At 42.9% G+C, this 13,228-nt stretch overlaps 1 protein-coding gene across 1 annotated transcript in view; it reads right to left on the bottom strand.

The window, feature by feature from the left end:
* Positions 1-4,416, bottom strand: part of TMEM255B (transmembrane protein 255B) — a 59,347-nt gene extending 54,931 nt beyond the window's left edge. Inside the window, exon 1 of the mRNA XM_066621341.1 lies at positions 4,368-4,416. Within this exon, the coding sequence (XP_066477438.1) occupies positions 4,368-4,416 (49 nt within the window). The remainder of the gene's footprint in view (positions 1-4,367) is intronic.
* Between the last annotated feature and the right edge of the window lie 8,812 nt (positions 4,417-13,228).

Here is a 13,228-nt window from a genome sequence, read left to right on the forward strand (position 1 = left end):
CTGAAGTAGAGATGTCCTATTGTCATTTTTTCCCCATCCAAAATCAAATGGACAAGAAATCAAGAGAAAAAGTTTTATTTTCAGCAATTCTTTGTCTTGTGTTATGACAAAACTTACTTATACTATACTAACACTATTCTGACAAGAATCAATGCACACACATTTAATATTATATTGGTTTTAAAGTACATTACGGAAGCAATAAAATATTTGTCCTTTCTTTTATGTGCCATTTGTATTATGATAGTACATGCTGAGGTAGTAAAAGACAGGAAAAAGCCAAGGAAGAATATTTTATTAAAGAAGTAATCTAGGACAGCGAAAATGAAAACGTAATTGTCGTGTGACTATCACAACAGCCACAATCAGGAGTATGAACAGAATGTTTGCGCTAGATCAGAGGTTCTTAACCTTTTTACGATTACAGACTCCCAAAGGATTGCCCAATATGTCCCCAAACCAGACTGTCAAAATCATCATCCTTACCAGTTCTACTAGGTACCAGTATGACTTCAAAAGATGTCAATAGCTTGGTTTTACTTCATATATGGATAGCTAGGAACAGAACTCCTCAATTAGTATTGATAATGGTGATAGTTAATTTCATCTAACAATTTTTGTTCTGAGATCTGTTCGGAAATCAAGTCCCATCCCCCCATCATTTGGTTCCCATACCCCCAAGGGGTATGAATACCCCAGGTATTTGTAAGAAATGACTCAGCAACACCCAGCCCAAACCCCTGGATCCAGAAACATGAAATTCAGGTAGTATATACCTTCCAGAATAGAAAAGAAATTGTAAATATATTTTTAAAATGGGTACTGTAAGGCCATTGTAAGAAAGACATTTTGAACCTAATATATTTGAAACAATATGACATTATAGCTCCAAAAATAACTCCACCAAAAAGCCTGAATCATCCTTTTCAAATTCACACTCTTCATTCCCTGTCCCAAACATAATAATGCTCCAATCCTAAACACACTCTCTTGGAAGTTAGTTCCACTGAAATCAGCAGCATGTATTTGCAAGTACATCATTAAGATCAAGATAGTTTGGAAGGAAAGTCTCACCAACATGAATGAAACTTCATATCATATCCTAAGATCATAACCCATAAACAAGCAGAATGGTTCTCCTCTTATCTCAGAATATCTTATATTCCAAATATAATTACTTCTGTCTGTTCTTTTTGAAGGCTTTTCTTAGATACCTGGTATGTTTTTATGTTATTATTTAAGCTGGGCAAAGAGGCACTTTTTCAAGTGATGCTCCTCTTATATTTAGCAGGAGGAGAGTAACTATCTCTCTTCACCCCAGCACAGTGTCTTCTTTAGTGGCTGTTTGGTGGTTGTTTCTTCTGCACCTTTTCAGTGAGCCCTTTTGGGACAGGGTGATATTTAGTCATTTGATTTTTATCTGTAAATAACTTTGTGTACCTTTTGCTGAAAAGTGGTGTATGTATATATTGCTTTAAAATGATGATGATTCATTGTTTGCAACCAAACGGGTTTTTCTGCAGCCCCTCTGAGCCTTTTGTTCCCAAGATACATAGCTACACCTTGAAAAACTGTAAATTCCCTTTGTTGGCACAATTAGAATGAATATATTCTATTTGTAACTGAAGAGTGGTGAGATAGAAACTCTTCCCCTTAAAATAAAACACATGCGTAGTGGGGTGTATGTGTGCACACATCATCCTGGTCAGTGCTTCTATCCCGACTCCTGTAACCTGCACACACACAGGAGAAGGGTGCACCAGATGTTGGATGCAAAAGATGGGTGCACTGGACTGTCTGGCTATGCTCTTGGTGGAAAAAAAAATTGGCCAGAAAGAAAACATCAGTACCCTGCTGAATTTTGCTAATACCTGGCTATTGGTGAAGACTATCCACCTGCGGTTCAAGTGATGTGCAGTATGGGAATAATACTACTTGCCTGCCATCCTATGCATGCTCTCCTGGGATAAAGCTCCACTGAGTACAATAGGATGTACTTCTGAGTAAACATGTGCTGTAGGATTGTGCTGTAACTTATCTTAAAGCATTGCTATAAGAACCATAACAAGATAATCCAATTGAACTACTTTGTACACTCAGAAAGCACTACACAAATGTTAACTATTATAAAGGTTTTCCCTTTTTAGGATTGTTTTCTTTCAAAGATTGCTGTGGAAATATGCATGTTAAAGAACTTTATTCAGATGTAAAAATTCGCATGTAAACATCTGTACATATGTAATGGCAGAATCACTGGTTTTAGAAGTTACACTTGACCTGCCTAAATCACTAAAAAGAAAGAGAAAGAACAGTATGAACATGTCTGAAAAGTCACATCCTTATGTATCCTTCTGCACATGTGGGTCAACTTTCAAGTTACTCAGTGGAAGGGGAAATGTCTTCTGCACAGCATTATTTCTTTGTTACTTTGTATTCCTTAATACTCAGTTTTCATATTCTCTGGCACTGGAAAGAGCACTCTTGTTGAGTCCTAGTAGGTTCAACTGACTAAGCTGCTCTTAGGTTAATGGGGTGACTTCTGAAGAGGCAGTAACAGGGAGCAGAAGCAACTCATGCTTCTTTTCATCATGTTCTGCATTGTACTCTTCTCTGGGCTTTGAATAAATCCAAATGAATGTTCTCCGCACTCTTGGAACACACATGTATCTCTACCAGCAATTTTCAACTACAGTGCCAAGGCACATTAGTGTGCCATGAATGGCCCGCAAGTGTGCCACAGGAGCTGGGGGGGGTCATATATTAGTAAGGCCATTGTTTGATGCAAGTCTCTGGCCAGCAGTGCAGTGTGATTTGTCAATTGTCAGAAAAGTGATGGTGTGCCTTCACAATTTTAGCATCTTTCCAGTGTGCCATGAGATGAAAAAGATTGAAAACCGCTGCTTGAGAGGCTTCCGACATGATGCGGATGAGAAGCATGGAGGATCACACTGCCAGTCTCTCTAATTTGTTCAGAGTCAATCAACAGCCTAGAGCTGGTTTAAGTATGACCTACACTACAACCCTAATCAGAAACTACAATCAGAAATAACTCTTTTTTTGTTCAATGGGGCTTACTCCCTGTAAAATATATAGAACTACATCCTAAACAACATGGCTGTGAAAGTAGAATAATTAAAACAACAACAGCAACTCTACATGCAGTAATTGCCACAAGTGCCTGCTCATGGAATGAATAATGCATGCATAATCTTGGCATGTGTGATGCATGCTGCTTTCTTTATGAAAGTACTTTCTCCTGTGTATGAATTTTATTCCAGGTACGGAGCACCTGTGAATGGACAAATGTGTACATTCTATTTAAGTTATGATTTTCATCAATGGACTAACTCTTCCTCCTCCACAGTTACTGAAAAGCAAACACTTTCTTTAGTCTGCTTGCCAAAATTGCTGCTTAAAGACATACTAACAGCAGCAGAAAAATCTTTTCTAAATAAGGATTTATAATTTTTTTAAAATTTACTTGCATTTCTCACCCAGCCAGACTACTGACACCCCCAAGGTTCAAGAAAGAGAATTCAGACAAACGCAAGCAGCATGATCCCTGATCCCGCGTTATTTATTTAAGAATAGATTTATATACACTGCAGTCCTCTCAAGGCAGAAAAAGTTACAGCTTGATTGCATGATGGAGAAAGGAGCCTCACCAGGCAGGTGGCAGACAACAGACCACTGCAGAGACTACCACTCCTTGAGTAATCTGCTGAAAAGAAGGATCCTTTTGGAGCATCTCCAAAAGTTTTTTTTTTTGTAATTATTATTCTATTGGATTAAATTGGAGTTGGGGTGAGTGGGGAAGATGTAGCAATCCTGCAACTCGTGTGCGCATGTAATGCAAACACACACAGGGAGCGTAAATGCGATTCTCTCTCCTCACACACACACACAGGGAGCCTTCCTTGTACATGATCAACGTCCCCCAGTAAGAGCAGGGAAGACTCAAGAAGTGGTGGGGGCGATTGTCAACTCTTGCCATACGTGATCTGCACAGCCTCAGGCAAATTTCTGGCCCTCTGGCCCCGGCCCCTTCTACTCCAGACTTCAGGGCACACCATACACGCGTTCTTCTGAATGCATTCCAGCTCGATCGTGCGGATTTACCACCCACTCCCCCCCACACCGCTTCCAAGTTAGTGGCCCACAGGCAGCACATGTGGCAAGCAGTGGGAAGGGGGCAGGTGCCCCTGGCACGCATGCCAGGAGATGTGGCCTCCCCCTCAGGAACGCACCCCAAGCCCCCTCCCCACCAAAAACCCCTCAGTACCTGCCCCTGGAGAGGCGCGAGGGAGGAGCGCGGCTTCTGCCCCCGGGTGCGCTCCCACCCGCCCCGGCCTGAGGACCGCACTCACCTGTGGGGTCCAGCATGGCCATGGGAGCAGAGGCAGCGGGAGGCTGCATCCTCTGCCTGCCTGCCTCGCTCGCCTCCACGCGCAACGGGCAGCACGAGCCGCTGGGTCCCGGGAATGGACTGGCCCGAGAGGGGGAGCGCCGGAGGCGGAACCAAAGGCGGAGTTGGGGGGAGGGGCAGGCGAGCCCTGCTAACCTGCGGTCCTCGGGGCTACTGAAGGCCAGACCCCCGGACTGAACGCTTTGGGACAGCCCACTGCTCGCCACTTGGCCGTGGCCTCTTCGGGGCAAAGGCTGCAGCGGTGCAACCTGCGAGAAGGCAGCACGGGAGACGCCGCGGAGGTGCTCCCCCCCCCGCGCTCTTGGGTGCCTGTCGCGCAGCTGCTCCTGTTCGCAGCGGTGCAAACTCCCCCTCCCCGCTTTGCTGGCCTGACTCCTGCACCTTAAGCAGCTCTGAGTGACCCCCACACGTGTGTGTGTCCCAACACACACACACACAAGGCTTGCAGATGCAACACTGAGAGACAACTTCGCCTGCTGCTGGAATGACCTTGCAGAGGCACCTGTCCACCCCCAAAAGTTGACAACCTCTGCTTTTCAAGAGAGTGGCAACCTTTTCAACAGGTGCGTCTTCATCATTCCAGGTTTTCAAGGACACATTGTGTAGAAGAATTTACCTATCGAGGGATGGAAAGCGGTAGTGCTCTACAGTGTTTCTGAAACTGTGGGTCAGGACCCACTAGGTGGGTCCCCATTCATTTCAATACTTTTTTTTAAATATATTAGACTTGATGCTCCCATGGGATGTGACTGCATTTGGGGAAATGTGACAGACCTGTACTTTTAACAAGCTATGATGTATATACTTTTAACGATATATATTAAATGGGCCTTACTTCTGGGTAAGTGTGGGTAGGATTGCAACCTAGGATTAAAAAAAAAATTCCTGCTTGATGATGTCACTTCCGGTCATGACATCACTTCTGATGGGTACTGCCAGCTTCTCATTCTAAAAAGTGGGTCCCAGTGCTAAATGTGTGAGAACCACTGCTCTACACATGAAGAAGGCCCTGGGTCAGACTCTGGAAAATGACAGTTAGAACAGTGTTTCTCAACCAGTGGTATTTGTACCACTCCTGTGGTACTGGGGGCAGTGGCGTCGCTAGGGGGTGGGGGCCACACCAGGTGACATGCACAGTAGGGGCGACACCACTACTAGTAAAAAAATTTTAAATCTTGGTTATTTTCGAATAACACCATCATGTAATACGTATATCATTCAATGTGTAATTTCATGTGGAATGCAATGAAACAAACTGCATTGAAATATATCTATTCTATCAAAAGTTATAGCCAAAAACCCAGCAGGGGTGGGGAAATAGTGCATCGCCACAGCCACACCACACCACACCACTGCCCAGGTTATTGCCCCACCCACTGCATGGGAGGATATCCATCATTGAACTGACATGCTGGCCTCCTGTCCAGGTGACACAAGCCCTATTGACACCACAGACTTGGGGTGGTGTCTGGTGGTATCCATGGGACTCCCAGACACCCACCTGGCATTGAGACCAGCAGTGCAACTCAATAAGCAGCAGCAGGAGTATTGACTCTGCTCAGTGGGCAGAACTCCCCCGTGAGCTTTTTGTGTGCTCGAAAAAGCCCTCCTATCTGCCGTGAGCCTCTTTCCAATGTTTGTTGAATTGGAACCAATCAAACATCCAAACAAGAAGTAACTGGCAATGGTATCATCACCAGTTACTTCTGGTGGTACTTCAAATAGGTGGACCATGTGAACTGGCACAGTAGAGGACAGATGTTTGAGAAACACTTGAGCTAGAAGGATCTTACATTTTGGCTGGGAAAGACTCTGGCCTTCAAAGGTGCACAGTAGTCAGTCCTGGGCTAGTGTGATCAACTCTTCTACCTTGTGCAGGGCAGCTCTATCAATGAGAATTCTTGTCCCAGGGTCTGATTTCAGTCAGTGCTGCCCAGAACAAAACTGGGTTTCCATGTCAGAATCCTGCAATGTACAATAATGATAAAGAAAATGCTTTAGACCTTTGTGAAGTGCTTTCATTTCAGTACTGTCAGTAGTAGTGGTTCCCCCATCCACCGACCCACAAAAATAACACTAAGCACATTTTTCATGCAGAAGGCTTACACTGGCTTCTTCTGGCTTCTTAAATCTGTCTTAATGTGAATATAGAACCTTCACTGAAGAAAATGGACATCAACATTTTATTCCACACTCACTTTTAACATCAGTCACACATTGCCCAATTAGTGCAAAAAAAAAAAAAACAACAACCTCAAACATCTTTTAATTTTTTTAGTCACCTGCTTTTGTTTTTGGTTCTTTTGTTGGTTTTTGTTTTTACTTTTCCTGAATTTTTAATTGCAGAGGCCCAGTTATGAAAAACAAGATGGAGATGGACAGGACAGTGGTCTAAAAAAATACACACATACCCCATCTTTCAATGACATGCCTTTCCTCACTTCTACAGACTATAGCTTGGAACATCACAAAAGGTAAGAGGATCCACCCCTCTTTTATTTTCAGTACCACTAGATTCAGTTTTTAAATGGTTCTTTCCATTTTATATTTTTCATTTACAACTTCCACACATTGCTCAGAAATAGCCTGTGATAGGCAAAGGTGCTTTCAATGTTGAATAAAAACTTTCATAATCACATCCATTGGAAATCAAGCTCCCACTAAATTTGCATGCCATTTTGCTCTCGCTGCAGGGATTGGCTCCCAAGGAGAGGGGGAGGGGCCTTTTGCACAGGGTGTTCAGGCACCTGCAATCCTATTAAGCTCAGTGGAACTTACTTTTGAGTAGACATACATAGCATTGCACTTTTAGTGTAGAAAGTTCCTGTGTGAATGTGTCCTAGATTGTAAAGTTAGGGGTGACATTTTATTTTCAACTAGATCTATTCTGAAGAAAGAAAAACCATTAGTTAAACTCTAAAATGTCAGCTTTGAAATTCTAGCTATTGACCATTTTGGCAGTAGAGAAACAGGGCTGCGGCTTGCCCTTCTCCATGTCCTCCTGTTTGTCTTTTTTAAAAACCATCCTTAATTGAGCATAAAAGTAGCAGAGGCTGCTTGAAAAGATAAAGGCGCAGAGAAAGCAATAGGTATAATCAGAACCTTCCTTCTCAACAGCTATTGGGTGACTTTAAAAACAATAACATCTTAAATTAAAATGCCAGTCCCAGTCCAGACAACCAGCAACAATTAAGATTTGTTTGTAAAATATTGTACACTACAGCAAAAGAAACATCAGCTATCAACATGAATATTTTTCCCTTACCCTGTACTGAGCCCCAGCCTGCCCTATGGGGCTTCTCGGATCCGTGCCAGCTATATAGCCGACACAAATCCAGGAAGGCCAGTGTAACAGAGTGCAGAAAGGATATGGCAGAGGAGGCCTCCACCAATCCTGTCCCTTTCACAGACCTGATCTGCCCCCGTTTCACCCTCCCCCACCCAGAAATGCCCCCTCCCTGCCACCATTGCCTGCCCAGGGCAACCTTACCTGTGCCATCTGGCCGAATGGTCAGCGGGGTGGCGCAGACTGAGAGTGCACTCAGGATTGTGCTCCCAGTCGTACTTTAGCCTTTGTGTGATAGTTCATGCACCAATCTCCATTGAAAACAACTGCATGCAAATCATTCGTTATCATGTTCATAACTCAGAAAAAAGTCATTTTGTGAGGAGATAGCTTTGCCTCATTTTTTGCCACAGGAGGTCTGGTCTAGAGGGTAAAGCCACCATTAAATGCCCAAAGATAACATCTGAAAGCTGCCAGTTCGAGACCACTGGAGGCTTCCATGAGCGGCAAGACCTTAAGAAGCAGTGACAAACTGAGCTTTTCCACCTGCTCTTTGGTGTGAGCAAAGAAGTCATCTTAGTTTCCGTTTAGTGTCAACCAGTGTGGGAGGCAACTGCAACCAGAAGTGATACCAGACTGTTGAAAGATCCATCTGGAATGTTGTTTGGTTCTTGACAGATAGAACTTCTCTTTTGTTGTAAAAAAAACCCTTGGAGGTTTAGAGAAAGCCCGCCTATGTGAACCACCTTGTATTAAAGTCAAAGGAGTAATCTAAGAAAGGTGGTATATAAATACTGGTGGTGGTGGTGGTGGTTGTTAATGTGTAGATATAATCCAGTGTTTGAAAGGAAGTGAGAGAGTGCACAGCCTTTAAAAAAGGACAGATTTATAAAATGGCAGGAGGATGTTATACAGCATCTCTGCACAATCTTGAATGCATTTTTTATTGCATGAAACAAATGATTGACTGAACACTTATTGCAAAAATTAATCTGGAAATGTTAATTTTCTGGTGTTAGATTTAGGAAAGGTCCTGATTTTCTTTGCCAGACTTACAGCCCAATCCTATGCATGTCTATTCAGAAGTAAGTCCCATTAGAGTCAATGGGGCTTACTCCCAGGAAACTGTGGATAGGATTGGGCTGTTACTTCCTTCTGAAAGCAGAACTCTCCAGCACTGTCTCAGATAAAGTTTGCAATGGCATGAAAGGGAAACTAGAGAGACTTGAGAGTTAAATAGGGCACATTCCAAACCTGCACTGGAGCAAGCCAGGAGGTTTGCACTGCATCCAACACAGGTTCGTTGGCTGCAGCGGTTCAGCCAGAGGCAAGGGGAAGTTCTTCCCCTTACCCCTGGGTGAGGACTGCTAGCCACAATGGGTCTCCTCGGACCTGCACCACCTCTGGAGGTGGCACAAGTCAGAAGAGTACGGAGCGACTTGAAGCCGCTCCATTCTCCCTGGGGACGGGGGTTGGGATCTGACATAACCGCCAGGTCCCAGCCCCGTCCCGGCTCCCCTCACGCCCACCCTCCCCCGCCCAGAAACGCCTCCTCCCCACCTCCTCCACACACACCCCACACCTACCATCGCCGCTTGTTTCGGCATGGGTGTCGGCATGAAGCTGCTGCGGAGTCTTCTGCTGGCCTCCGTGCATTGGCACATCTAGATGCGCCGATGCAGCTTCCTCCCACGGAGGTGCAAACGTACTTTACGGCATGTTTGCGACCCTCCCAGGGCACTTATGCCAGCCTAAGTGCTGGTTAGGATTGTGCCCATAGTTAATTAATTACAAAGATCATAAAATTCCAGTAGGTAGAAGCACACAGGGAACCTGAAAGATAATTGATAACCAATTTTAGTTTGCATTATGACTTTTGCCAGAGAAAATGAGATTGTAAATGTTTAGAAAAAAAGTGGGGAGGGGGAAGAAAGATGCATTGCGTCCATTTAACTGCATCTATTATAACTGTTGGAATTTTAATAGAAGTACACACAAATGTAAACTACCTTTCTGGTTGCTTGATTTACAGCACAAGCATATACATGTCTACTCAGAAGTATGTTCCATTGGAAAAAAGATGGGGGGAGAAAAATGTATAGAGCCTCCAAATTGAATTGACACCACTGATCAGATTAGTGGTCTGATTCAGTACAACACAGATTCATACGTTCTGTGGGTGCAGTCAGAACTTTTATTGCTGATGTTCAAATCACTGATGAGGGGCAAATTTCCACTTTAGAACTTGATACAAAGTCAATATGATTGTAAACAAAAGTATACATTAACTATATGGGACCCAGTCATGATTACTACGTAGGCTCTGGATGAAGAGAACACACATCGATCACACAAAGTGCTGAGGGGGAAAATATGCTGGGTAGGTGTCAAACAGGCAATCTTTAGAAAGCACTCCATCTATTTACTAAAGAATAATTTGAGTGGACACTACATACACCTGTTAAAGAAAGAACAGGCAACCCAAGGCAGATGTCCTACAGATCTTGAGTGCCACTAAATTACAAGAACAGAGTCAAAAAGTGACCCTGTGACCTTCCACTAGCATCTTCAATGTTCATTTAGCCAATGTAATACCCAACTTTATAAGGAATTGGAGACATTACATTCATCACTCTTATAATGATGATTTATAATCCTTTGTTCTAACTTCCTTGTAGATTACATAACAGGGATTCTGCTACGGTTGTCTGGCAAAGGTTTTAAAATTGAATTAGTCCTCCCCCTTCACTTCTCCTTGATATCTCAGTACAATGTGTCTTAATTTTGAGCCTTGGCTCATCATTACAATTTTTCATACTCTTGCTGTCACTTTTGCTTTCTTATCATTGTGATTATTCAGCCATAGTTTCTCCCAAAGCCATGTTTGAGACCTGGACCCCAATAATAATATATTATTGTGGAACCAATTCACAAAAGATTTCCAAAATATCCCCACATTTCTGCTTCACTTGAAGCCCACTTCCTATAAGTATCACTTCAATCAGAAACAAATTAAAGCCATATACACGACCAAAATTGTCACACAAACTTTGCTCACAAAACCAGGACTGGCCCATCCATGAGGCCAAATGAAACAATCATCTCAGGTAGTAGCCTGGTGGGTGGTGCCCATCTCTGTCTGCCTACTTGCCTCCACTGTGCCTCCTTCTCCTTCCACTCCATGTACTGGAAAAGTAAGAGGGGGATGGAGAGGATGAGGAAATGTGCCAGAGAGGAGTGCTGAGAAGGAACAGTAGAAAGTGGGAGGAGCAGAGGATGGGAAATTAAAATTAAACCTTTAAATTACATCATCATAGACACATTTGGGATCAAGTTGCTCTTGTACCTAGTACAAGGATGCATGCCATATTTCACTTTTTTCTGTCTTGTGAAATAGTTTCCTTGTTATTTTACATATTACCAAATCGTTAGGTACATTAGGTCCTAATGTATTGCTTTGATAAAACAAGTTTTTGCATATTCAGTGATGCAAATTATTTGCCAAATTAAAAAAAAATAGTTATAAACTATTAGGTGCCTTTAATCATTTATTTTTAAAACTAACTCAGGGCCCAATCCTGTCCCAATCCTGTCCACCTTTCCAGTGCCAATGCAGCCACAATGCAGCCCTGAGGTAAGGGAAAAAACATTCCCTTACCTTGAGGAGGCCTCCATGCCTATTCTCCCACCACAGGATGCAGCATCTGCTGTGTAAGCATGGTTGCATCAGTGCTGGAAAGTTGGATAGGATTGAGGCCTCAGTGTTCTTAACCATTTTGTACCCCTGGTGCATTTTTGTCCAGTATTTCCATTTTCCATTTTCTTAAAGGAACATATACTGTACTTCATGCAACAGTCCACAATAACTAAATTATTTTATCACATGATGAGACAAATCGTTTCTAAATAAGTTGAAAAATAATCTGTCTCCTTTCCTTTCTTGTGTTCTGTTTTGTGTTACAAGTGGATGAAAGCAATATCATCTGGCAGGGGTTATTAATTTGAGAGAGGGAGACCAGTTACAGTGGGACTAATCTCCCTGTGAGAAGAAAGAAGAGGGAAATGGACGCCAGCATTTTGACACTGATGTGCAATATAGAGCATCACTAGAGGCCCTAGAAGAACAAGAAGGCCAAGTGTGACATTTAGAAAAAGGCGATAGGTAAGAGTATAGTATGCTACAGAACATTCCGTAGCTTGTTATTGCAGGATTTCCAGCAAACCTTTCAGAAACTGAGACTATATATATCAACAGCCATGTGAGTTTCCACATGTCCAAGACCAATACCCAGATCCAAGTTTTAGTTTCAAAGAAAATACTGGACAAGACATTAAGGCTACAATCTTATCCACACTTACCGGAAGTAAGCCTTGTTGACTATAATGGGACATACTTCTGAGTAGATATGCTTAGAATTGGGCTCTAAAGCTGCAGATGCAAGGTGGCCCTGTCTTGTATTCCCATTACAATTTTCCATAGATGCTTTACTACCAGATAGGAGAGTCTAGAAAAAGCAGGAAAGGGCACAGTCTGACCTATCTGCATGCTAATGAAACAGAAATTTGGTAGCATCCAAAAAGGCAAATCCAGTTTTTACTTTGCTTGGTGGCTACTTCCTAGAACTCAGAATTAAAATACTGGGAAGCCATGACATTTAGGGAAATTAGAACTGGCAGTGATTCACTGCTTCAAATTTAGAAAGAGCTATTGAAAGCAATGTCACTCAATTTGCTTCTTCAACAGTACTCAGTCAAGAACCCCATGAGTACAGGAAGCTCACTCTGAATGGTTTCTCCAATTTCTCAATCAGTTAAGTGAAACTTCACTGGATATGTTTACACATGACATTTCAAGCCCACCCTTCAACACCAAGAATGGTTAACAACAGGACACCAAAAAGCAAGTTTGGGTGGCTGCAGTGATGGGCTCCTTGGATGTCAAGCTGACATCAATCCACTGCTCTATGAATAACAGGCTGTCTTGTGGTTTCTAGGGATGCTGGCAACCTTACTGGGTGGGTCTGCACCAGCATAGCATTGTCTAGTGTTTGTCCTCCCTCCCTCTTGGTGGCAGGGTTAGGATACAGTGGTTGTTGCACCAGCATCGGTGCACTGTTATCTCAGCATCCAAATAGGAATGGGCCACTAATGAAATGATATAAATATATCTGGTTAAATTAAGTTGCTTGCTGAAAAGAGTTGCTTCCCTTCAGAGGGCAAGAAGGCCTTGTCTATGTGGGGATGAAATTAAATATATGGTGAGCAGACTGTCCCAACTCAGACTTCTAAGACTGCTTTCTCGTCATAAGGAAAGCAAAAGCTATTGTGCAGAAGAATAGGAATTAACGAAACTGATTAAAACTCTGGCAGCCTATCCGTTACTTGGTATTGCAGCCTACTGCAACACAAATAAACTATGGTGTCACACAGACATGAAATGCTACACACTGACTCGGCTTTTTTTGTAGCTATAGATAATAAAGTCATAATTCACTGGGAGGTCAATATCCTTTACT

This window comes from Tiliqua scincoides, chromosome 3 (assembly GCF_035046505.1).
Source record: "Tiliqua scincoides isolate rTilSci1 chromosome 3, rTilSci1.hap2, whole genome shotgun sequence".
NCBI classification, from domain to species: Eukaryota; Metazoa; Chordata; class Lepidosauria; order Squamata; family Scincidae; genus Tiliqua; species Tiliqua scincoides.